This window comes from Amia ocellicauda, chromosome 3, assembly GCF_036373705.1.
Source record: "Amia ocellicauda isolate fAmiCal2 chromosome 3, fAmiCal2.hap1, whole genome shotgun sequence".
In the NCBI taxonomy this organism is placed as follows: Eukaryota; Metazoa; Chordata; class Actinopteri; order Amiiformes; family Amiidae; genus Amia; species Amia ocellicauda.
Genome location: NC_089852.1, coordinates 2263944 through 2288734, shown reverse-complemented (window position 1 = coordinate 2288734; position 24791 = coordinate 2263944). Strand labels below are relative to the sequence as shown.

The window sequence follows — 24791 nt, the reverse complement described above, 5'->3', positions numbered from 1 at the left end:
TTTTCAGCCACAGCTGCTGGACTTTGTCGAATCACTCAACCGACTGACAGCTGAGACAGCGCACCCAGTCCAGCCCAAACATTGCAACCAAGAGCAGCAGCACCTGCAGCCCGTCTCTGCCACTGTCGAGTCCGATTTCTTTCAAACGGCAGTCAGTGAAACTTAAATTAAATTAAAACATTTGTAGAGCAACTGAACATGGGAGAAGGATGAGAGAGAGAGAGAGAGAGAGAGAGAGAGAGAGAGAGAGAGAGAAGGAATCTGAGAGGGAGGATCTTAAAAAAACATTTTATTCCACAGAAAAGTCAACGGAGGAAAACCACAATGTTAAAACCACGATGACAAGTACAGACCCTCGCCAACGCCATGACCATTGAAAACTAGAATAAAACTGACAGCCCAGAGCAGATGTACTCCGACCACACGACAGCACACTGGGACTGTTATTAACAAAACTGCAACCATTGGCATGAAGGTTATTTTGAAATTATTATTTTGTATTATTGTCATCGAAAGGAAATTTTCTTGTCACCTAATCAATGCGTATAGATTCGAATATTGCATTTACTCAGTGTAAATGACGTCTCGGTGAGGAGTGGGGCGGCTGAGCACGGAGCCGCTGGCCGGTGCCAGAGACAGTGTGTTCAGGCACAGTCCGACCCCTGACCCCAGCACACTGGCCCATCTCTGCTCCTCCTGCCAGGGGTCATGGGTCAGGGGTCGGACTGTGCCTGCACACGCGGGGTCCTTTCTAAACTCACTAATGTGGGTGAGACTGAGTGTGATACAACCAGGGTGGGACAGAGGAACACCTGCTCAGCAGCTGCCACCCCCCCGCAGGAACAACAGACATGGACAGAAACGCAACGATGTAAACATGAAGGTTCTTCTTTAAATAAAGCGATAAATATAGCTTAACAAACCACAGCAACAAAACAACAATAACATTAGTAATAATAACATTAATAATAATAATTATAATAATAACAATAATAATAATTCTGTGCGGTTTCGTCCTCCTTGCCCTCAGGCGTGCTGTGACACACTCACTGTTTCACCCCCGTCCCTCCCCTCCCCATTGTCCACCACACGGAATGCTGGAATTCCGGGAATGGAATCAGAATTCTAACACCCCCACCCTGCAGCCGCACAGAAGCCGGCCGCTGGTCCGCAGTCACAGTCGACCGCAGGGCGTCTCCGCACCACGAGGACTGCGCTTATCTCAGCTGCTCTGCCTGTGCTGTACCCTAGCCGTGCAGGAGTCACACATTGACAGTCTCCCTCGGTGGCCTGGTGATGTGGGCGCTGGGAGTGTTACGGTTCTTCTTGCTGCGGGTTCACAGGAGATAACTGACTCAGTTCTCCGGTGGCCGTGCGGTGGGATGAGAGCGCAAATGAACGCAGCGCTCAGTGGCAGAGGGAGCCGCACGGCTGGCAGCTGCTGTCTGGCATTCGCCTCGACGCCACTGAAATCCCCAGGCACCGGGGTAGGGGGCAGGCGATCTGGGGTCTGGGGAGGGATTTCAAACATGCCACGCACACACACCCTGCTGAAGGAGGCGGCGGCTTCTGTGCGATTCTGCTCCCAAAGACGGGCAATGAATGGCACAGACCCGGTGCCACAGAGAAAACAATACATACGATTAAAAATAAATAGGGGTTTGACACACAACACTAGCGGGCCCGGCCGAGGCATGACCTGCACCGGGGCACCACCAGGACAGTTCTGGCACTGACACGCATGAGGCCCAGAAGTTCACACAGTAAGGTTACCAATTCACACAAGAGAACCCCCCCCCACCCCCGTACCACACAAATAAAGAGGAACATCTGCAAATGCACGGCTGGCAGAGCGCCGGGTTCCTCCCCTGTCCCGGCTGTGCCCGGTGATTCAGTGTGCCGACGGCTGTCCCTTGGATTGGTCTCATCTGTTTCTCTCACTTTTGATTTTAGAGCCTCATATCCCCCCGACCCATCTCCCTCCCCCACCCCCCACCGCTCTCCGCCGAACCCTGTCCTGGTGTCCGTGTCAGGAATGCTTGAGCTGCTCTCCGTACCACCACCACGCGCCACTGCGGCCCGGTCTCCCCGTCACCGTCCTGCCCCGTGTGACACGTGCGGCGTGTGGCGTGTGGCGTTGGAGTGCTAGGTGCTGCGCGGGGACCGCAGGGCTTGGGGCTCTGGTTTGCTCCTGCTCTTCCTCCCTCCTCCTCCTCCTCTGGGCTCCCCTCCTGGCTTCAGCTTCCCCAGCTTCCATTTCTTGTTCTTCTTCTTGCCCTGCCGGCGCCACACCTGCTCACAGTACAGGTCCATCTTGGACGGGTAGTCGATGAGCGTCATGACGTCCTGGTACCAGAGGTTCTGTGGGTGCGGGTGTGCGAAGCGGGCGGGGCTGTGGGCAGGGCCAGGCGGGCGCGGGGGCAGGGCGGGGCTGAGCACAGTCAGCTTCACTCGCACTGCCGTCCAGCGGAAGCTGTGCTCCTCCAGCTGGCAGTGATAAACCCCTGAGTGAGCCGCCTCAGCCCGTCGGATCAGGACCCCTCTGTCGATCAGAACCAGCTGCTCTCCCGATGTCACCTGAGAGGGGAGACCCACACACACACAGACAGTGAGAAAGAGACACACAGATACACAGAGACACAGAGACAGAGAGATGGAGAGATAGGAAGAAAGATAGAGACTGAGAGAGACAGAGATTGAGAGAGAGATTGAGAAAAAGAGACACAGAGACATACAGGGACAGAGAGACTCACAGAGAGACTCACAGAGAGAGTGGTCAGTGTCTCAGGGCTCACCTGGTGCAGCTCATGGCTGTTCTCTTCTCCCTCCTTCAGCCAGGTGACGGCTGCGTGTCGAGACTTCGGGAGACACTCCAGATACGTGCTGTTGCCCTCAGCAACCACCATCACCCTCTCCTCCACCTCCACCTGCAGTGCAGCTGGACACACAGACACACAGACACACAACACAGACACACAACACATACACACAGAGAGACACACAGACACGCAACACAGACACACAGAGAGACACACAGACACAGAGACACACACACACACACAGACACAAAACACAGACACACAGAGAGACACACAGACACGCAACACAGACACACAGAGAGACACACAGACACAGAGACACACACACACACAGAGACACAAAACACAGACACACAGAGAGACATAGACACACAGAGAGACACACATACACAGAGACACACACACAGAGAAGAGACACAACACACACAGAAACAGGGAGGCAAACAGACAGACAGACACAGTGAACTGTCAGCCGATTTGATTTGAGCAACACATGACATCACACAAAGTTACACTAAAGTATAAATAAGGTTATAAACCTTTATACAGAGAGAGTAAAACAGAGTGGCAGGATGTAGTGTAGTGATGAGAGAAACAGAGAGAGAGGGAGAGAGAGGTACTGAGAGGGGGATGAGATATCAATTGAGTGAGAGAGCCTGTTGACTCAACACCCTGTTTAACAGCCCCTCACAGGCCACTCGTGATGCTAATAGGACATTAATAGCCCCAATGACACATTTCACACAGTCCCAGGAGCCCCCCCTCGGCTCAGGGGTCAAGTGACTGTTGGTTTAAGAGCCCCGCTACATCACAGATGGGATAATTACCCTCTCACAGCCCGACAAGCCTATTAAAGGGGTCAATTGCCCTGGGAATGGCAGCCCCTGCAGAACAGCCGGGCTCCCCTCCACGGTGTTCACCCTGCGGTTAAGGGGGTTTAACTGGGGGGCTCCCGGGGGGCAGCGTCAGGGGGGTTGGTGATTGGGGGAAGTGCACGGCCAAGCAGAGCCAAGTGCAACTGGGCCGTGGGTTTCTGAGCACAGATAGACCCACAGCCGGACAGCTGGACAGATAGAGTGACAGACAGACAGACAAATAGAAGGACGGACAAACAGAGGGACAGACAAACAGATAGAGGGACGGACAGACAGAGGGACAGATAGAGGGACGGACAGATGTTTCTCTCACCTCCCTGTCTGACGCACTGAGTCAGTGGGTCTCGGGTCGCCTGCCGCGCGTTCCTCCTGCAAACACACATAGACATGCTGAGTCACAACAGTGTGAGAGTGTGAGTGTGTGAGAGTGTGTGTGAGTGAGTGTGTGTGAGTGTGTGTGTGAGTGTGTCAGGTGTGAGTGTGTGTGTGTGTGTGTGTGTGTGTGAGTTGTGTCAGTGTGTGTGTGAGAGTGTGTGTGAGTGTGTCAGTGTGTGTGTGAGTGTGTCAGGTGTGTGTGAGTTGTGTCAGTGTGTGTGTGAGTGTGTGTGTGAGTGTGTCAGTGTGTGTGTGAGTGTGTCAGGTGTGTGTGAGTTGTGTCAGTGTGTGTGTGAGAGTGTGTGTGTGTGAGTGTGTCAGGTGTGTGTGAGAGTGTGTGTGAGAGTGTGTGTGTGAGTGTGTCAGTGTGTGTGTGAGAGTGTGTGTGTGTGAGTGTGTCAGGTGTGTGTGAGTTGTGTCAGTGTGTGTGTGAGAGTGTGTGTGTGTGAGTGTGTCAGGTGTGTGTGAGAGTGTGTGTGAGAGTGTGTGTGTGAGTGTGTCAGGTGTGTGTGAGTGTGTGTGTGAGAGTGTGTGTGAGTGTGTCAGTGTGTGTGTGAGTGTGTCAGGTGTGTGTGAGTTGTGTCAGTGTGTGTGTGAGAGTGTGTGTGTGGCACAGGTCGCTCACATGCCCGGGGGCAGAGCCTCACCGGCGGGCAATGGGCGATGGCATGTAGGGGCTGCAGGAGGAGCCGTCCCAGGTGCAGTAGGGGTCCCTGGCGAGGCAGCACTCGGCGCAGGCCTGGCCGTACAGGTCACACTGGAACAGCGCCAGCTGAGCCAGGCCCACCCGGGAGCCCACGTACAGCTGCTGCTGCAGGGAGACACGGCGGGTCAGGGGGCACCACACACAACTACCAACAACCACCCGACTAAGGGAACATGACTGGTGTTACAGTACACAGGGAGAGGGGGAGGAGAGGGAGGGAGTGCTGTGACCTGCAGCCTCTTACCCTTTTCCTCGATAGCGCCATGGCGGTGATCGCAGACTGATCCTGCAGGGGAGGAGCGGAGAGACACACAGGTATTATTTTATATAGCGCCTTTTCGTGCTCAGCATCCTCTCGATGCACTGCACACACACACACACACACACACACACATGCACACGCACACACACACACACACACACACACGCAAAGACTGACAGATGGATCTATAGTTACCTTGAAGACTTGCAGCTCCTCCAGAGTGATCTCCTGACTGACCTCCTTGCCCTGAGGGAGATGGATGGACTTCAACACCAGCCCAGAGTCTGAAACAACACAACACAGAGTCTCACACAACATGCACAGTGCAGCGCAGAGTCTGAAACAACGCAGCAGAAAGTCTGACACAACACAGAGTCTGACACAAGACAGAGTCTGAAACAACACATAGACACAACACAGCACACCGCAGCCCAGAGACTGAAACAACACAGCACAGAGTGTGACACGCTGACTGTACACGCACACACTAGGACGCCTGTCCTGGCCCCAGGGAGCCGAGCTCGTCCTGTCCACCCTGCTGGACTCTGTCCTCCCATGAAGGAGCTGCTGCTGGGATATTCATCAGTGTTTTTATGTTACAATCCTCCCTCAGTCGTTCATCTACACCAGGTATGGGGGGGTGACACTGACCAGTCGCACAGCTGCCAAACTGCTGCCATTTCCTCCCGGCCGAGCGACTCTGTTTATCGCCTGTAAGCACAGACCCCCCACCCCCGCCCGCCGAGAGCTGCTGACCTGTGCCGATGAAGAGGACGTCGTACTGCCCGTCCACCGCCTCCACGCGGTCCACCGCCAGCCGGGTGAACTTGTAGGTCACCCCCACGCGCACCAGCAGGGGCCGCCCGCCCACCGGGGACACGGGCTCGAACATCAGAGGGTGAGTGCGGCTGAAGAAGATGACATCATCGGGGTAGTCCCGGGTCGAACGATAACCGCCGTACGTCTTGCTGGGACACTGGGGGGCGACAGGGAGCGCAGAGGAAGAGGCGAGCGTTATTTCATAAAACACACATGATTATTACCCTCCATGCTAACTGTATCCTGAATTCATTTCAATCCCCAGCCCTGCTCTTACTGATCCAAACCCAAGCCGCGGAGGGGGAAACTCACCGTGCCCGGCCTGGGGAAGGGCACTCGGCCAGTGTACTCCACCCATTTGTACTCCGGGCCCTCCTTGTGGGAGAAGTGTCCCTTGAAGGTCATGGTGATGTCCTGCATCCGGTACACGCACACGGCTGAGCCGTTCAGCACGTCACTGCGGGGGGAAGGAGGGGGACAGACATCAGTGAGCGCCACCGCGCAGCCACCCCGGACCCCTGGCTTTGAGACGTTCCTCCGTTGAGTGACAGTGCAACGGGGCCCAGGGCCGCACAGTAGCTCCCACGTGGCTCACAGGGAGACAGATCTGCTGACAGGGCATCTCAGAGGACACTGACCGCCCTACGCTGCCTGTCGTCACCGCAGCCACCGGAGAGCGGACGGACGACCCACCAAACCCGCCATGACCTCTGTCTGGGACTCGGCCGGCCCCAAGATTGAGGGCTGACGCTCAGAGATCGGTGTCTGTGATGCGGGTTTAAGTCAGAGCCTCCGGGCAGCGTATCAAATTTTCTCTCGCTCTCTCTGCTCGTCTGGAACTCATTAACAGGACGTAACAAGGCCCCGGCGGCAGCAGCTGGTCAGAGGCGTAGGAGCCGGGCGTGTGTGTCGGCGCTGCTGCCGAGTGCTGCGTCACAGATGAGCTCACTGCCAGGGCTAGTGCGGAACAGGCAGCTCACCATCGCACAGCACAGTGAATAAATATATATACATAAACTGGAGGAGCCAAACCCACAACCCGGAGGCCGGGAGTCTTGCAGATGCCAAAGACATCTGACTAATCTGGGTTTGGGTTTGTGGGGGGGTTGTATGAAACAAAATACATTCATATGTTTAGCTGCCTGGTTGTTTGGGTTCAGCGTTTCTTGCCGAGTTCAGTCAGGGCTCACGCTGCGCTGTGATCGGCCTGCAAGGATCGAGTGACTCTGTGCTTTACTGTTGTGAACACAACTCCACGTGACACCAGGGGAAAGTTTCTGTTCTGTGCACAGTGGTGGGCTGTGTGTGAGTCGTGTGTTGTGTGTTGTGTGTTGTGTGTTGTGCTGAGGGCTGAGTACCCGTGTGCCAGACTGGGTTTGAGAGGGTGCTGTTCTACAGTGAGTGCAGAGACAGACTCCAGCCAGGGGGCGGCGCTGTGAGGGAGCGGGGGGCGTACCTGGCCGTGGTGAAGAGGCCGTAGATGAGCGGGTTGGTCTTTTCTTTGCCATGAAGGATGAACACGTCCTCTGTGAGGGGAGCACAAAGCAGACAGCAGGTGAGCTCCCAGCCTCCAACGGGCCCTCGCCGCCCCCCGCCAGACCAGGGCAGACGCACCGAAGTTTGGAAAGCATAACAATAATTCAAGAAATAGAAATCGGGTAAGCCGGGCAGCTCTGCAGTCTGTGCAGTGACAGAGATGCAGCTGGTTATGAAGTTTTTGTGGAAGAAATGGGACTGGTTTGACAGTACTGCGGTGACTGAGTGTGTGTGTGCATGTGTGTGCACTGCAGTGTGTCAGTCTGTTACTGGCTCCATGCATACAAACACCACACCTGGATGCCGGCCAGCACAACAATCAACAACAACAAACTGCACCACCAAACTAAGACCCCAGTTCCAATTAGTACAACTGATGGCCACTTTTGGAAACCTTGACGCCGCTGCTCTTGGCACCCGAGGAGCCTCCATGCTGAGTCAGGGCACCACAAACCAGAACAGCCCAGCCCAGCCCAGCCCAGCCCAGCCCAGCCCATCACAGCACAGAACAGCACAGCACAGACAGCTTAGTCCAGCCCAGTTCTGTGTCAAAACAGAGGAAATAGCTTTTTGCCACCCCTCAGTGTTTGGACTGATCTGCTTGCATTCCTTTCATGCACCGCCCACCCCCCCGCCCCCAGCTCCCGAGCACAAACAGACAGGAGAATGGCCCCCGCATCCTGACTCCCCGGCCCCGAGCCCCCAGGCTGGCAGGCCCATGCTGGCCCCCTGTTCTCTGCCTTGTCTCCTTGTTTAAAAAGGACACATTTTTACACAGTTTGACTCCCCCCTGCAACCACCACCTGGTGATGGACAGGCTGTCCGTCGCGCAGGAGACAATGGGGCGGAACTGCCCCCTCACATTCCGTTCCCGGCGACCCGCGGGTCTGTCAGGTGCTGCACGATCATATCGGCCAAGGGGGGGGGCAGGTGGGAGGGTGTTGTGTGCTGGAATTCCTGCTCATCTGATTTCTTAGCCAGATAAGGGAAATATGCTTCTTTCTTGGTTGTTTGTTTGTTTTTAATACACAAAATTATGGCAGGCAATGAACTGCACAAGCCCGGCGCTGGAGGCTGGATCACAGGGACGCTGGATCCACAGTGACCGAACCTGCCGGCACCTCGCCCACGGCACAGCTTTCACACAGCGCACTCCCCACCCACACTCTCACTGTGGGGTACCCAGCGCCCACAGCCACCCACAGTGCCCTCCCCAGGGCTGGAGAGAGCTGGCACTGTTATTGTTACCTTACATTCCTGCTGTTGTTACTATTCCTCTTATTGTATTATTTTATTCCCCCAAAGAGTTTTAGTACCATTGTTTATAAGCATGTTATTACAACGGTTAATTTCCATTTACAATGCCACATCAAATGCCGTAGTTGTATATTGTAAACGTGTGAGAGCTTCTCACTCGTAAAATGACCAATAAAGTCTCTGGGAAATTCCCCCCGTCCTTCCCTACAAATACTTGGCCAGACATCAGTGTAATCAAGTGAGAAGAGAAGAAAGGGAGAAGGAAAGAAAGAAGAAAGCACAGCTTGAAGTTTGTCTGTGTGCTGGATCAGCGAGTTAAAGGGCTCCCTAATTAATCACAGCCGCGCTGGGCGGGCACAAGGTCACTCTGCCATGGTTACCAGCCCCCCAGCGCGGCTCCCACATTCAGCAGCAGCGGTGGGCCCTGATCACGAGCAGGACCGGGGACCCTGGGTCAGACCCGCTGAGACCCACTTCCGCGCCACTGGAGCCGACCGCGCCAAGCAAGAGAGCAGGATGACACCCCGAGGTGAGAGAAGTGGGGTGGGCGATCCAAGCAGGTGGCAACAGGTCACGGGACATGGGACACGGGACACACAGCAGAGAACAGAGGGCAGCTCCCAGCAGTGCAGCCGGTGCCAGCTCTGCAACTCTGGCTGCTGTCATCTGGAGCGAATTCAACAGAGACAGGCTGCCCTACGGTGGCCCGGGCAGCCCAGCCGGTTCCCACAGGGGGCACAGGGCTCACCCCCCAGCCGGGCAGAGCATGTGGTTCCTAGAGGCGCTGCAACGCACTGACAGCTGCTCTGCTCTCACGCAGTGGCTTCAAAAATCCCCCATAAACCATCTTAATTGGGCCAAATGGAATAAACTGAACCCACAGCGCTGGTCTCTCTCCAGAGGAAATCGGTTCCCAGGTTTGGAAACACGGGGCTTTTACACAAAACGCCCCCCCCAGCTCCTGCTGTTTCCCATCACGTCTCAGAGAGAGCAGTCACCGTTTCCCTGACAAAGGCAGACCACACACACGCACACACACACAAACACACACAGGCCGGCCGCCCCGTGCCCAGCCTCCCAGCGGGCTTCCTGGGGAACGCGGGGGCTCTGTGTGGTGCGGTGCCATCCGGCCCTCCTTGGGACTCCTGTCGGTGCCGCTCTCTGGTGCAGTGAGTTTATGAGGCTTTATGAAGTTTGGGTTTTTCTTTGATTCTCTAAAATCGCAGTTTCCCCAGAGAGCCGTCATTATCCTGCCTGTGTCAGTGGATTGCCTCACAGGCGCTCATTCTTCAAAGCCTCTTTTCTCTGTCCCCTGACCTGGGCTCTGGTGAAGCGGGCGCAGTGTTGCTGGTGTCCTCATGGTGTACACCCCTGACCACTGGCCTCTCCGCCAGGGGGCAGACACAGGGCAGGTCTGGGTTGCACTGGACAGAGAGGGGGCAGGTTAGGGTTCAAACACTGCTCTGAAGCCCTTTCCCCTGACGGCAGGCACTGGGGGTACCAGTGGGCAGAGGAGGAACACACACACACACACACACGCGCACACACACACAGCACAGTCTGAACAGCACCTGGGTGATCCCACGTTCCTGACACTGTCTATTCCCTGGATCTGATTATTTACTCCGAATAAAGCGAGTGTCCTCCGCTCTGATCAGTCCAGGTGTGCGAACACACAACACAGGGGTGATGTAGGATGTGTGGGAGGAATTCAGCTCTGTTGCGTGACGCAGGATTTACGGCGCAGACGGGCCACCGGGGGCTCTTGTTTACACTGGGACGTGTCCTCCAACAATCCCTCGACTGGTCCTGCGATTCGTGAAGAATGTCTGAGACTTCGTGTTGTCGTTCCAGGCCGCCGAGCACGACACAAACACGCGCCGTGTGCGCATTCCTCCCCCGATCGCATCACGGAGCATCCTCCCCGGCTCTGTTTATACCGCCTGACCCATGGAGCCATGTTGAGTTTGAGCTCCCCGCCTGCCTGCTTGCCTGCCGCCTGCGGTCTCTGTGTAGCTGCGCTGAGCTGTTCACACAGAACGAGCCGGTAAGTGCTGCTCCGAGGCCCGAGGAGAATCGCCGAGGCCGAGGCTGCTCTGCCACAGCTGACGGCAGGGTGTTTGGCTCTCGACCACAACACTCAAGCCGGTCGCACGGTGAGCACAGCGATCAGACCCAGCCACGGCAGTTTCACATTCACCATTTAGGGGAAACTGGGGCAGGCTGGGGGTGAGTGGCGGTTCCCCGTCTCATAAAAACAAAATTAAAGAGTTACATCACAATTTAATGGCATCTTCCAAGGGGCTCCTCTGGCACAATCCAGCAAGAACCCCCAGGGGAGGGGCAAAGAGAGCAGGGGACCTTCAGCGGGGCAATAACAGAGCGCAGTGGGAGAGAGAGACAGAGATGTAGGAGTCAAAGCAGCAGTAAGTAGTGGATAAATCTGCTCCTGGCTGATTGTGTCTAAATGGGCTGCATGGGAAATGGGAAAGGACAGGAAGCGGTCCGGGGGGCATGTTACGGCACGGCGCAGGACGGCACATGACGGGACTCACGCAGCTGGTCGAAGTGTGTGTGGACGCCGTCGGCCCCGGGGACAGAGCACAGCAGCCTCGCTTTCAAAAAGGTGCTCCACTTGTTCACCAGGCTGCGCTGCCCCCCCACATCGTTCTGCAACACACGGCACAGAGAGACAGTGTGAGTGTGTGTGTTAGTGTGTGTGTGTGTGTGTGTGTGTGTGCGTGTGTGTGTGCCATGCCCAGACTGTCCATGGGTACCTTGCAGACTCTCGCCACCCGAGAGAAGACCACCTTCCCCCCCGCAGCCTCCGCCTCCTGAGCGCGCTCAGTGAAGAACACATATACCTTGTCATCCTCTGGGTTATCGCTCTCCGACACTGACGCCACCTTCACAAACCTGGAGTCTGAGGAGAGAGAGGGAGGGAGAGAGAGAGGGAGGTGGAAGAGGAAGGAGGAAGACACAGAGAGAGAGGGAAGAAAAAAGAGAGAGAGAGATTTAAGCAGCTTAACATAGGAACTCTTAAATGATGCCCCTGACACAGTCCTTCTGCAGTGAGCTGGCAAGGGGACGGGGGTCAGAGGGGGTCGGAGCTGTAAGAGTTTGCCCCCCCGGCTCACACCGCTCTGTCCTGTGGAGGGGTGGGGGGGAGTGAGGAGTGGGGGGCAACACCTGCTGGACTCATCCATGGTTTTATTGTGTGTGTGTGTGTGTGTGTGTGTGTGTGTTGAGGTGGGGGTACTTCCTGACATTCAGCCCAGTAATAAAGCCCTTGGGTCTTTGGGAATGGAGTCACTAAACGACACAACACACACACACACCGGCCCTCCAGGCCTTGTAACTGCATACAGACACACACACGCCCCCCCCGCACACTGTCCTCAGCATGCGCCTCGCCTCCCCCTCCCCTGGCATGTGTGTGTGTGTGTTTATACAGACACACAGGGCTGCAGTCACTGCACTGACACAGGCCCACTCTTGTTTACAAACACTGCCTGAGGAAAGCCAGCCTGCAGTGACTGGGTCGGGGGGTTGTGATCCCGGGGGTCCACATACAGCCTGTGTTGGGGGGGGATGTAAGCCCAGGGGTCCGCACACAGCCTGTGTTGGGGGGGGATGTAAGCCCAGGGGTCCGCACACAGCCTGTGTTGGGGGGATGTGAGCCCGGGGGTCCGCCTGTGTGAGTTCCTCGTCTGGCCTGCTACACTTCTACTTTTATGGCTGCGTTGCTTTGCTCTACAGACAGGCCGAGTGATGGACGGCTCCGGGCCTCAGCTTACAGTAGGGGAGGAGGGGTGTCTGTCCCACACATTGAGAGATTGAGGCACGCATCTCTCTTTATAAGTGCACACACACACACACACACACACACACACACACACACACACACACACACACACACACACACTGACAGTAATACACACACATACATTGACACACCAGTGAGATGCCAGAGAGATGCTTTTCTCTTAATAAGTGCACACATACACTCTCACACAACACACACACACTCTGACTGCGGCCTCAGCCCCACCCCGCTCACCCTGCAGCCACTTGTTGTCATACTGCTCTGTGCGGATCACGTGGCGGGAGCCCAGGCTGCGGAAGAACGCCGAGTCGCGGCTCATGAAGTCCGAGGAGATCCCAGCGTACAGCTCCCCGTCTGCAACGACAAATAACACACACACACACACACACCGTTATACCCTAGAACACACACAGTGTAACACACCATTACATACTGGACCACACACACACACATATATACACACTTACACACCGTTACATACTGAAACACACACTCACACACACCATTACACACTAGAACACACACACAAACGACAAGGGGCGGGAGTGCTGGCTACACAACTCAAAGACTGCAGGCTCTGTCCGCCAGCTCAGCCGTAGGATTGCCAGCACAGATCAACACAACAGGGACGCAGAGTCAGTCGAGCTATTTTTTAATTCAGAGAAAGGCCGATTCATAACCACACACACCCAGCAAAGCGGCTCCAACAACCACGGCTATGTCCGCAGTGCTCCCACAATGCACTGCACAATGCACTGCACAGGGCTCAGGAGGAGATCGCCAGGCCTGCTGACAGCAATGCTCAGAACAGCCCCGGTGAACGCGTGCCAGAGCCCTGAATAGACACGGCTGTTTCATTTGCCTTATTAAGGAATCACATGCTGCTCGGAGTGGAATTCATTGCACAGGCTTTAAAGTCAGTGTCTGAGGAATGCAGTGGAAGCGCATTGTGCAGCTCCTGAGGCCCACAGTGGCCCAGACTCACACACATACACACATACACACACACCCAGCGCACCGCACCACCACACACCCAGTGCCGCTGGCAATGGCACCGCCAAACCCACAGGAGTGTCACGCGTTCTGAGCAGCGCTGCGGCAGGTGACACACAGAGCAGAGACACCAGCCTCTCTCTCTCTCTCTCACACACACACATTATCCTGTCCAGCTCATTTTCTCTCACATCACGGTGGAAATAATGATCAATTATAGAAAGAATGAAAGAAATCCACCCCTCCCAAACACACAGAGGGAGAATAACCGGTCTGCTGCCATTAGGCTTTTAATAAACAAGTGCCAGACTGTGACTGCAGGGATTTTCTGAGATTACACGCGAATACCTCCCCGATTTTAACACTGGCTAATAGGGCAGATCCTGATGTGTTAGAGAGAGGGACAGGGAGAGGGAGGTTAAAGAAAAGAGAGGGGAGAGAGAGGGATAGAGTTCCTTACGACGCACACCTGTCCCCAAGACACCTTAATAACCGCTTGGCTGACACACTAACAGATTGTAAACGATATACAGGATGCAGATATTACTGCTCTTAACCTGACCGGTGTGTTCTGACTCCAGGTGAGGATACACTCAGGACAGAATGACCTGCATCTGCAGTTTATCTGGCGTTGTGCGTTTTCACTGTCCTGACAGCACAGCGCACACAGAGCTCAGCGCACACAGAGCACAGGGCTGTGAAAGCAGGGAATTCTCTCTCTGCGCCGATCCCTGAAACCACAAGGCTGGAAAAAGCACATCCTGGCCAAGAGGAACGAAATTAAGAGAGGGAAACAGCAGCCAAGGGGAAGGGCAGCTACTGCACACTAACACACACTAACACACACACACTGACTCACATACCCATGCACATACAAACCCACAGTCACACACACACTCTCACCGACGATGGCGCTGGCCGTCCTCTGGTGGGGGTCGTACGGACACTTGCCCTTCCCGCACTCCGTCTGTCCGGGCAACACAGCCAGGCGCTCTCTCTGCAGGACAAGACAGGCAGGGTGTTACAGACAGACAGGACAGACAGAGGGACAGAGAGGGACAAAGGGACCGAGGGATAGAGAGAGGGTCATAACAACACAGCACAAGCACCTGCTGGCAACACACTGAGCAGCACCAGACTGCCGCTGGCCCGAACTGACTCGTTTGGAGAGCCAGCCTGGCAGGAGAGAAGGGGATTTTCAGCTTTTAATTCCTTTGTCTCTGTTCACATTTGTTTGGTATCAAGTTGTGTTTGCCAGAACACAAACAAAACCCAAGAAATTCCTGCACTTCTGACCCACTTATCGACGCCAGGGTGCCGCGTCTGATCTGGCCCGGGAGGGAGGGAGCGAGGGAGGGAGGGATATCGAATGCAGATGTGCTTTGTGTTCGTTCCAAAATCCTCCAGACGGTCACGATCAGGCTTCAGAAACAAAAGGGCCGAGGAGGACCAGGGGCCGGGGAACGCTTTCCACAGCCCGCCTTCCCTGGAGATGAGGAGCCAAGGACAGGACGGGACTGCAGACTGACAGCCAATGGGTCGGTGGGGGGGGGGGTGAGCACATATTGTATTAGGAGACGGTGGGTGGGTGTGGAAAGGGGAAGACAGGAAGATAGAGTTTCAGGCCATTGATCTCGGTGGCCCGAGGCCAGGGTCTGACTGCCTCGTATTACCCGTGCAACGGCAAACTAGATATTTAATCATCATTGTGTTTAGTGCTCTCCTGTTACTGATTTACTGGGGAGGACGGGGGGGGGTTGTATTTTCTGTTTGCCTTTTTAATGGCCAAGATTACAACAGTAAGTGTAGAACGCCGTGCTTGGCTCCGGGGTCCCCCGTACTGACAGACGTATTGATCTGCCTGTGAAGCGCTCTGAGGAACTTGCTTTCAGGGCACAATATACCAGAAGGTTTTGTTATTTGAAGAATTTATTACAGCGCTCTCGTACACAGCCCAGCGTCTGACAGGAAATCGGCCTCCTGGCAGGAGAGCCCGAATTGTAACTCATCCGTAGAGCTGCGGCCGCTGTGTGGGTTGGTCCCAAAGTGAGAGACGGGCAATTAATATAGCGCCTTTCCCCACGGCCACGGAGCCACAGGGGGCTCACAGCTGAACCTACAGGCTTTGTTCCCCCGGCGGCTCTGCGTGGATTCACTCCGGTTTCCATTCTTCCCCCCCCCGCCCTCCTCTCACCCCCGAGTCGCTCAGGGAGGACCCAGCTGCCGCCTCCGTCATGGCGAGACGGTGTGGCCCGTATCCGGTGTCCCTGCTGCCGTTACCCAACACCCCGTGAATGTCACGGTGACCTAGCATGAAACAAAGACCGCGAGAGCGAAAGGGAAACATGACAGGATCGTTATGAGATACCATAATGGGATGCTGTGAGGAGGCTCTGGCACGGCGTGGGGTGGGTGGGGGGATGCTGTTAAACACGCTCCCCCGGGGGCCGTCTGTGTTCGCCAGCAGCTTAGTGTAAGTACTTCGGGAATGCAGGGACACTAGCTGTGCCCAATCCGGCAGCTGGCAGCGGCCCCTGTGCCAGCCTGCCCCGCCGGCGCAGCTCCAAGACATCAGGGCAGGACTGGAACGTTGGCAGAGAGATTGGGGGCCGGTGTTCACTGTAACACAGAGCAAGGGCCACAGCAAGGGCACAGCAGGGATTTGCTGGGTGGGTGTGAGCTGCTGATTTGCATAGAAAACTGTCCAAAACACTGATTCAATTCAGATAACCAAAATAGCAACAAAAGTAAGTTTTTCTCTTTGGTTCAGCCCCCAGTTCCACCACTCTCTTTCTCTCCCTCTCTCCGTGTGGGCGTCCCACAGGCAGCCCGGCTCAGTCCTGGCAGGTCTGGATGATGCGATTAGATCAGCTGTCGCGCGGCCGGTGTGCCGATGATTAATGGCGTGCTGGAATGCAGCGGGCAGCAGGGAAATCACTGGGGGGGGGGGGGAGAGAGAGAGAGAGAGAGAGAGAGAGAGGGAGGAGAGTGGTGCTCTTACCCTGTGGAATGGGGCAGTGGGGATGAAGGCGCAGCGCGGGTGGTAGGCCCCAGTTCCGCACACGTACAGGTGGGTGTGATTGTACGGCTGCAGAACCCGCAGGAAGTTGGCACAGTCCAGCTGGCGGAGAGGAGAAGTGGGGTGGGGGGGCACAGTGAGAATAAAGTAAAATACTGTTTTATTAGGATAAGTATTTTACATTACAAGATAATAAAAACATTCAAAATTTTAATACTTAATACTTTTAAAAATCAATTCCTAAAATCACTTAAAAAATGTAAAATCTTACAGTGATTCACAAAATACATGAACTCAAATAAACGTGCATAAAACAATAAAACAAACTTGTGAAAAAGGCAAACTGCCAAACCAACAAAAAGGTCAAATACATTGAAAGTAACTGAAAATAACTGAGAATAAAGTAAAATACTGTTTTATTGTGTGTAGTATTTTACATTACATATAAAAACAATTCAATTTTTAATACTTATGATTAAAAACTTTTAAAATCAATTCTTAAAATCACTTAAAATTTTTAAAATCTTTGTGATTTAACAAAACCAAGATAAAACTTAACTTTAAATAAACAAGTGCACAAAACAACAAAACAAACGTGATTAAAGCAAAACTGCTAACCAACATAAAAGTCAAATACATTGAAAATAACTGAAAATGCACTGGACAAAATAAAAAAACAATTAAATAGGTAAAAATAAAAAACAAACAAAAAAGGTCCAATGCATTTAAAAATAAATCCAAAACGGACAATGTATTTGACAAAAAAATATAACAAAACTAAGCCAAAAAACCCCTAAACAATTTGTGTTTTAAAACCAACTAAATCTTTAAAAACAATTAAAAATTCATTCTTATAAATCATTTTAAAAGCAATCATTCATAAAATGGTTAAAAGATCTTGGACTTGGGCTCCAGCAGGGGGAACTGACCGTCCCCGGAGGTGGGTCCCATCATGGGATCCTGAGAATAAAGTAGGGAGGAGCCTCATCCCAGCAGGGTTCACACAACTGGGAGGTGTGGTTAAACTGGTCCAATGAAGCCCAAAGCGAGCTGAGTTGCTAAGAGCTCGGGGGGCTCGGGGAGCACCAGGTCATGATGTCAATGGTATCTCCTGCTTTTTAAATTTCTTTTCTAACTCAAATGAAAGCCAAAGCAGAAGATGCTGATTAAAGGACTGCAGGAGGCTGTGAACCCGGGGCCGAGAGCAGGGGCCCACAGCACTGTGTCACATGACCAGGCACAGTCCCTGGGATTCAGCTGCAACCCCTCCAGACAGACAGACAGACACACAGAGAGAGAGACAGAGAGAGACAGGCAGACAGGCGGAGACAGAGAGACAGACAGGGAGAGACGGACTCACCTCAGGATCCTTCCCTGCCATCTCACACTCCTCTATGCGGTCGGGGCTGGCCGGCCAGTACAGCTGCCAACAAGAACACACAGCTGCCGTCAGCATGCGGGGGGGCAAACAAACAGGCAGACAGACAGACTGAGAGACAGACAGACAGAGACAGAGACAGAGACAGAGAGACTGAGAGACAGACCGACAGACAGAGACAGAGAGACCGAGAGACAGAGAGACCGAGAGACAGAGAGACAGACAGACAGAGAGACTTGCAGAAAGACAGACAGACTAACAGTGAGACAGAACAATAACAGGAAGTACTGTGATTAGCAGTGAACAGCATGTGGATAATCATTCTATTCATCTGACTTTGCTGAGGAGAGGCAGAAAAAGAGGGAGAGGACTAGAGATAGAGAGAGAGAGAGAGAGAGAGAGAGAGAGAGAGAGTGCCCAGCCCAGCCACCAGGGTGGACAGAGTACTCTCAGACACCAGCGGAAGAAGCAAGAGCGAGGGAGCGTCTCCGGGGCATTCAATTGAACCCCCCCGCCCGGGGGGCAGGGCTGTGTGTGCTCAGCTGCCTGGTTGAGCCGGTGTGTCTGCAGCCCCAGGCTCTTCACAGGAAGTGTTATTGTAGCTCCTTCCTGTCCTCCTTTGATCCGGTCTCTCACTCTCTGTCTCGCTCTCTAAATATACACATCCAGTGCCCTTCCCTGAGCTGCCTCCGGGAGATAGAGAGAGAGACAGAGAGAGAGGCAGAGAGAGAGACAGAGAGAGACGCAGAGACGGAGACAGAGAGAGAGACGCAGAGAGAGACAGAGAGAGACGCAGAGACGGAGACAGAGAGAGAGACGCAGAGAGAGACAGAGAGAGACGCAGAGACGGAGACAGAGAGAGAGACAGAGAGGTCAGTGTGCATGTCAGCATGTCAAGTGCCTCTCTGCGGTGCGGCCGGCGGCTCTTTGATATTGAAGTCGCAGTGAGTCCGGGCCGCAGCTGTAATGACAGCCCTCTGCCGGCAACAGATGGCAGCGTGGGGCTTCTAATTAGAGAGTGTGGCGATAGGAGGGACAGACATGGGGCTGGGGGTACAACAGGAATAGCAGCAGCCATGTTGTGCTCTGTGAGTGAGTGTGTTTCCGTTTGACACTTCCTGCTGCCTCTGCCCCCCAGACATCACTTTGCTTCCTGCAGTAGGGGGGCGCCCAGTGATTACTCTGCTAATTAGCAGCAATTTGGGCCCAATTAGAGGCCCCTGATGTTGGGCGGGAGAGGTTATCAATCTGACCCCACTCAATCTCTCCCACCTCATTTCCCGCTCCTGATCCCCCCTCACTACTCTCTCTCTCTCTCTTTTTCTCTCCACCCCTCGTTGCCATACCTTGCGGATGCCATGTGTGATGTTGTCCAGGTTGGTGGACACCAGCTGGTCCCTGATGGCAGCGTAGAGCCGGCGTCCGTCCTCGTCCAGCAGGAGGGAGTGTAGGTCCCCGGCGGCCAGGGGGACGGACAGCAGCCGCCCGGTCTGCACCAGCTCTGCGCAGAGGGGTGGGGAGCATTAGTGCTGGAATGAAGAGCTCTGTTGTTCAACCCCCTCACCTGCAGCACCAGGACAGTGGAGACGCTTCACACAGAAATCACTCCATCTGTCTGTCAGAGTGGAGAGCGCTGAACACACACTGAGCGTAATGAGCCTGCCCTCTCTGCCCCCCCCCCACTTGGGCCACATCAAAGACTGGCCCCTCGATTTCTGACCCCACAGCGGAGAGCAGCAGTGACCTCTGGGCTGCAGGGTCTCAGGTCCCTGTGCTTCTCAGGGAGCCAATCACACAGCATCACTGCGCTGCGAGGGAGCCAACTTCTCATTGACTTACTGGTACACTAATATAGCTAAGATAACGCTGAGAGGGAACTAATTAAACAGCATCACTGCGGAAATGAACCTTGGCAAACCTCCTACTCTCAGCCTTTGGCGTCTCTCTTTCTCTGTGAGGATCCTCTTGTAAACAGGCTGTGCTGCTCAGGCAGTCCTGCTGTCACCACACAGATCCCCCCCCACGTGCGTCATTCACAAAGCACTTAAAAGTCCTTACACTCGACTCGGACATCACTGCTTTACAGGACGAATAAACACAAGAGAAAAAAGAACTTGTGTCAGCAGAACCCCCCCCGGGTGCTCACGGATACATCAGCGTAGAGCGAACCTCTGAGCCCTGGACTCAGCTACACTGCCCGCACTACAAGCCAGCCGCTCCCATGCGGCCCAGTCAGTGCCAGTCTGGGTGGCACTGCTGTTCTGGGCTGCTGGGACTCCTTCAGCGGGCCTGGGAGTCTAGACTGGGAGGGGAACGCAGTGCGAGAGGCCTGCTGCTCTGAGACGTATTCGCTTCCACAACTGGAGCACATCTGTGCAGTAATGACTCAGCCGGCCCCCGACGGATCCCGGCTCAGGGAGGGACGATTCCAGAGAATAATAGCCATCAGGAAACACACATGAAACAAGACCTCGATCAGCAGCAACAGGCGCTGCACAGAACCAGTGCCAGACCCATGTGTGTGTGTGTGTGTGTGTGTACTGGACTCTGTGTGCACATCGGCCGCCACAGCAGGTGGGCTGCACCAGTAGGTCCTGAGCCACTAGGCAACAGAGGGAGTCCAGGCTGCTGCAGACTCCTTAAAGGGACAGAGCCCTCCGCACAGACAGACGGACAGACAGGCAGACAAGCAGACAGATAGACAGACATACAGACAGGCCGGTTCGCTCCTGCAAGTTTGGGTCTGCGTCTCCAGCGCAGGAGACACCGGCACTCCCCCCAGGAATAAGGGAATAAGAGGTCTGTTTAGCACTGAAAACAGCTGGGATTCGGGAATGTACGCTGCGGCACACGTCTCCACACTCTGCGCAAACACGGCCTGCAACGAGTCGTGTGTCCAGAGCCATCCCATAATCGCCTCTCCTGAAGGTCCCTTATTCTCCCGGGCAGCTGACAGCACCCACCCCCCAACCCCTTCAAAATATCTGTGCTTAATTTAGTCCTCTCATTGAAGTGGAGCACACTGGCGTCCTTGTATCACAGCCTGCTGCGTTAGGGCCGGTGAAACCATGGTAACAGCCGGGTGAAGCACACACAGGAATGACACACACCCTGGGCACATGTTAAATATGTGGCCAAACAGGGTGAACACGCACACACACACACACTCACACACGCACACACTCAGACACACACACACACTCACACACGCACACACACTCACACACACAGACACTCACACTCACATGCATGTGCACACACACGCACACACACATACACACACACACACACACTGGGCTGTACAGGAGGGTAACAGCATGATGGATGGCCTGTGAAAGTAAATGACGACCAATTTCCGCCTCTCGGACGCTGGCCCACAGTCAGGCTCTATTAAGTGTAATTTGTGCTGCGCTGCGTGTCTTGGGCTGCAGAGAGGCCGTGGCGCTGCCTCCTCACACGCCGCTGGGGGGTCACAGAAAAAACTGCCATCAGAACAGAGCAGCACAGGGTTCCCCCCCGCCAATTACATCACCACCCAATCCAGCAGTCAATCAATCACTAATTACAGAGACATGATTTCCCCGAAGTGCGTGTGAGGGGGCATGATGTCTGTATGTGTGCGTGCATGGCTGTGTCTATTTGTGCAAGCGCTGGTGTGCGAGAGTGTGTTGGTGCTGTGTAGAGTCAGGCCCCTCTCTCTCTCTGATCCTCCCTCGGGGGGGTGGGGGTCCCAGTGCTGCTCAGGAAGCTGCAGCTGATTTCCCTGGAAATGGGTTTATCAGGCGACCAATTAGAGCTCGTTTTCTGATGGTGGTCTGAGATTGAGCAAGAGGGGTCTGAGAAAGCGGCCTGAACACCGAACACACACTCACACTGAACACAAGAGTACCCTTACACACCCGTGCACCCACACACGACCCCACTCAGAGGCTCCTGTTCAGAAAGCCCGGCTCTGCGGTGGGGATTTCCGGTCCATTCACGACTCAGTCGAACTGTTTTTTCTCGTTGTGTTGTTGTTTATTAGATTTTTCCATTTGGGTTTCTCCTCCTCTTTGCAGGACCCACACTCCCTCTCCCTCTAACCTCAGACAAACTCCCACCAGCCTTCAGGACATTTCGCTTCTGTTCAGACCCCCACACACACTTGCGCACGGCCCTGCCCCCCTGAGTGAGTGAGTGAGAGAGTGAGAGAGAGAGTGAGAGAGTGAGTGTGTGACCAGAATCAGATCTCTCTCTTCACCGGACCTGAATCACTTCCAGTCTGTTACAGGAGCTCCTCAGACCAACCGGGGGTTTCCAAACCTGGCCTTTGATCTTTTACTGGGTGTCCTGCTGATTGAATAACCAATCTGCCTTAATTAAACCGAGCGCTCTTTGATTCCAGCGGGGGCCCGTGGCGTTGGGGCGTCTACAGACAGCACGGTGTGTCTGAACGTGACTCGGCCGCCCCTCCTGCCAATAAGTCCTAATGAATTATAATTGGCCTCCAGCTATGACTTCACCTTTTCACCTGGGGCCTCGGCCGTCCGGCGCTTAACAAGAGGCTTCAGAAACAACACTGACACCCCCCCCCAGGGCCAAGCAGCGCTGCACAAACGTCTTTCAACTGCCTTCCATTAAAAAGACGTTGACTCAAATAATTAGAACAATAAAACTTGGCAGTGATGTCAATTTTTTCCTTCCATTTTTTTGCAGTCTGAATGCCATTATTCATTACCCTTCCTCTTGTTTGGTTTTATTTTTTATTTTTCCATTCCTCGCACAGCACTCCGGCTGCCCCCACAGTTCAGTCGTGTCTGAGCTGCAGGGATTACAGCCGACCCGCAGCCAGGAGCAGCGCTGGGAAATTCAGACCGGAGGAGAACCGGGGGCTTCCGTATGACGAACCTGGAATAATTATGGACCTGACCTTCCTGATCTGAGTTCAGAGTCACTGCTCAAGAGGAGGACACGGCAGGAGAGGGAGAGGGAGAGAGGAGAGAGGAGAGAGGAGAGGAGCAGTTAGGCAGAAGCCAGAGGAAGAGGAGGTAGAGTGAGAGAGAGGAGAGAGGAGGAAGCTGGGTGGGAGAAAATAAGGCAGAGCAAGCAAACTCCCTGCGGTGAACTTTACTACGGTTCACAGACCTCAAAACACCGTGCGGCACCCCTCCCAGACTCGCATGCACACGCACACGCACACGCAGGGTCAGTACCCAGCACGCCCTCAATGCCTCCCTCCCTTCACAACAGCAGCTTCAAACAGCAAACAGCAGAAAATATCAATACATATATAACATCATGCCAACCAGAAAATATACACAATAATATATTATTATTATATAATAATAATAATAATAATAATAATAATAATAATAATAATAATAATAATAATAATAATATGCATATTATTCCTTCATTATTTTCCATGCAGTACAGGTTGCAAGAGCCCAGTGCAAGAGAGAGGACAGGTGAGAGAGACAGGTGAACTAAAGGACAGGTGAGAGAGAGAGGACAGGCAAGAGAGAGAGAGGACAGGTGACCTCTTACCTGAGAAGCTGAACTGCAGGCGTGGCTGGTCGGGTCTCCAGGCGCCGCAGAGGGGGAGGATCGCCAGGCAGGACAGCAGGAGCAGCACCCCCACCCCCATGACTGGCCCCCCCACAAGCATCTTCAGTCCCACGTGTGTCCTTTATATATCCAAGGGAGAAGCAGGTCCAGTCCCAGTTCTGTCTGGCACTCAACTCTCTTTCTCTTCCTCTCTCTCCCTCTCTGTTCACTCTCTTCTCTCTTCTCCTCTCTCAGTCAGCAGCTCTCTCTCTCTCTCTCTCTCTCTCTCTCAGTCCCGCACTCCAAACTCCAAGGAGGTGAGCTGGGCTCTCCACAGCGATGGGGATCACAGATGGAAAAGAGACAAATCCCACCCCACACACTCCCCCCAATCCTCTCTCTCTCTTCTAGGGTCAGAGATTTCAGTTCTGCCCCCAGTAATTACCCCCACACCCCCGCCGCCTCCAACAGCAGCTCTTGAAAGACGGTCAGCCCAGCAGCTCCGCGCACCGCTGCCGTCTCCGAGAGGAGAGAGCGCTCTGAGAGGAACTGGGCTGCTCCCCTCCCCGTGCAAGGAAAAAAGAAAAACAAGCTTCCGAAAAAAAAGTCTCCGCTGCAAAACTAGAACAGCTGCACTGGGGCTTTTATCTTATCTGCCTTGATGTTCTCTCTCCCTCTCTCTCTCCCTCCCTCCCTCTCTCTCTCTCTCTCTCTCTCTCTCTCTCCAGGGTGGCAGGCAGGGCTGCACAGAAGCTGGGCGGCTCGGTCAGCTGGCAAGGTGGGTGAGCGTCTGCGAGAGTCTGTGAGACGCGTCCCTGTGTCTGCTCTTCACACCCTCCCTCCTGCTGTGCCACACCCTCTGTCACCTCCCCCCCCCCAGGCTGGGACTCCCTGCACAACCTGTCACACACACACCTCCCCCACCCAGAGAGGAAAAGGACGAGAGCAGGGCTGGACTGGACTGGTGATCACTGTAAGGCTGCAGTCAATTAACTCCTCTTCCTCGACACTGGGACACTGTCTGGCGTCTCCCGGCTGATAACAGGTTTCTAACAGCCCAATCCCAGCACTCTCCCTCTCCCTCTCCCTCTCCATTTCTCTCTCCCTCCCTTCCTCTCTCTCTCTCTCTCTCTCTCTCTCTCTCTCTCTCTCTGAGGAGGAGGTGGAGGTGCTGGCAGCTCTTGAACTGCTGATTCCCCTGTCCTGGCTGGGGTCTCTCTGCAGCCAGTCCAGCCTGGGGCCGCCACTTATAACCACCTTGCCCCCTCGTTGCGGTGCCGAGTCCTCAGCGCTGGGGGGCTGGCCGGGGCTTGGGGCAGCGCATCGCTACAGTCGACAGCGAGCTGCACTTGCCTGCGAGAGAGAGAGAGAAAGAGAAGGAGAGGGGCGCCGCAAAGGGG

The 24791-nt window shown here is 54.4% G+C and overlaps 1 protein-coding gene across 2 annotated transcripts; it reads right to left on the bottom strand.

Annotated features, from left to right (window-relative positions):
- Window positions 1-274: 274 nt before the first annotated feature.
- sema3h (sema domain, immunoglobulin domain (Ig), short basic domain, secreted, (semaphorin) 3H) lies at window positions 275-24791 on the bottom strand. Of its 2 annotated transcripts, none has more exons than XM_066697692.1 (17): window positions 23392-24791; window positions 19212-19366; window positions 17848-17910; window positions 16470-16589; window positions 14372-14465; window positions 12710-12829; window positions 11427-11572; window positions 11205-11319; window positions 7313-7382; window positions 6169-6313; window positions 5794-6013; window positions 5233-5321; window positions 5020-5061; window positions 4717-4877; window positions 4008-4063; window positions 2796-2938; window positions 275-2577 (listed from the first exon to the last, which is right to left on the bottom strand). In XM_066697692.1, the coding sequence occupies exons 1-17, from the start codon at window positions 23510-23512 to the stop codon at window positions 2146-2148; spliced, it is 2292 nt and encodes a 763-aa protein (XP_066553789.1). In that variant the 5' UTR covers window positions 23513-24791; the 3' UTR covers window positions 275-2145. The 2 variants fall into 2 exon arrangements, with proteins under 2 accessions (XP_066553789.1, XP_066553788.1); XM_066697691.1 differs by having other exon boundaries at window positions 4717-4880; window positions 23392-24790.

Excerpts from the sequence above, each read along its gene's own strand:
- sema3h (XM_066697691.1), bottom strand. The coding sequence starts at position 23,512 with ATGCTTGTGGGGGGGCCAGTCATGGGGGTGGGGGTGCTGCTCCTGCTG. Across the intron at positions 17,911-19,211 it reads TCACACATGGCATCCGCAAG|CTGTACTGGCCGGCCAGCCC; the intron begins GTATGGCAACGA and ends TCTTGTTGGCAG. Across the intron at positions 5,062-5,232 it reads AGGAGCTGCAAGTCTTCAAG|GATCAGTCTGCGATCACCGC; the intron begins GTAACTATAGAT and ends CCTCCCCTGCAG.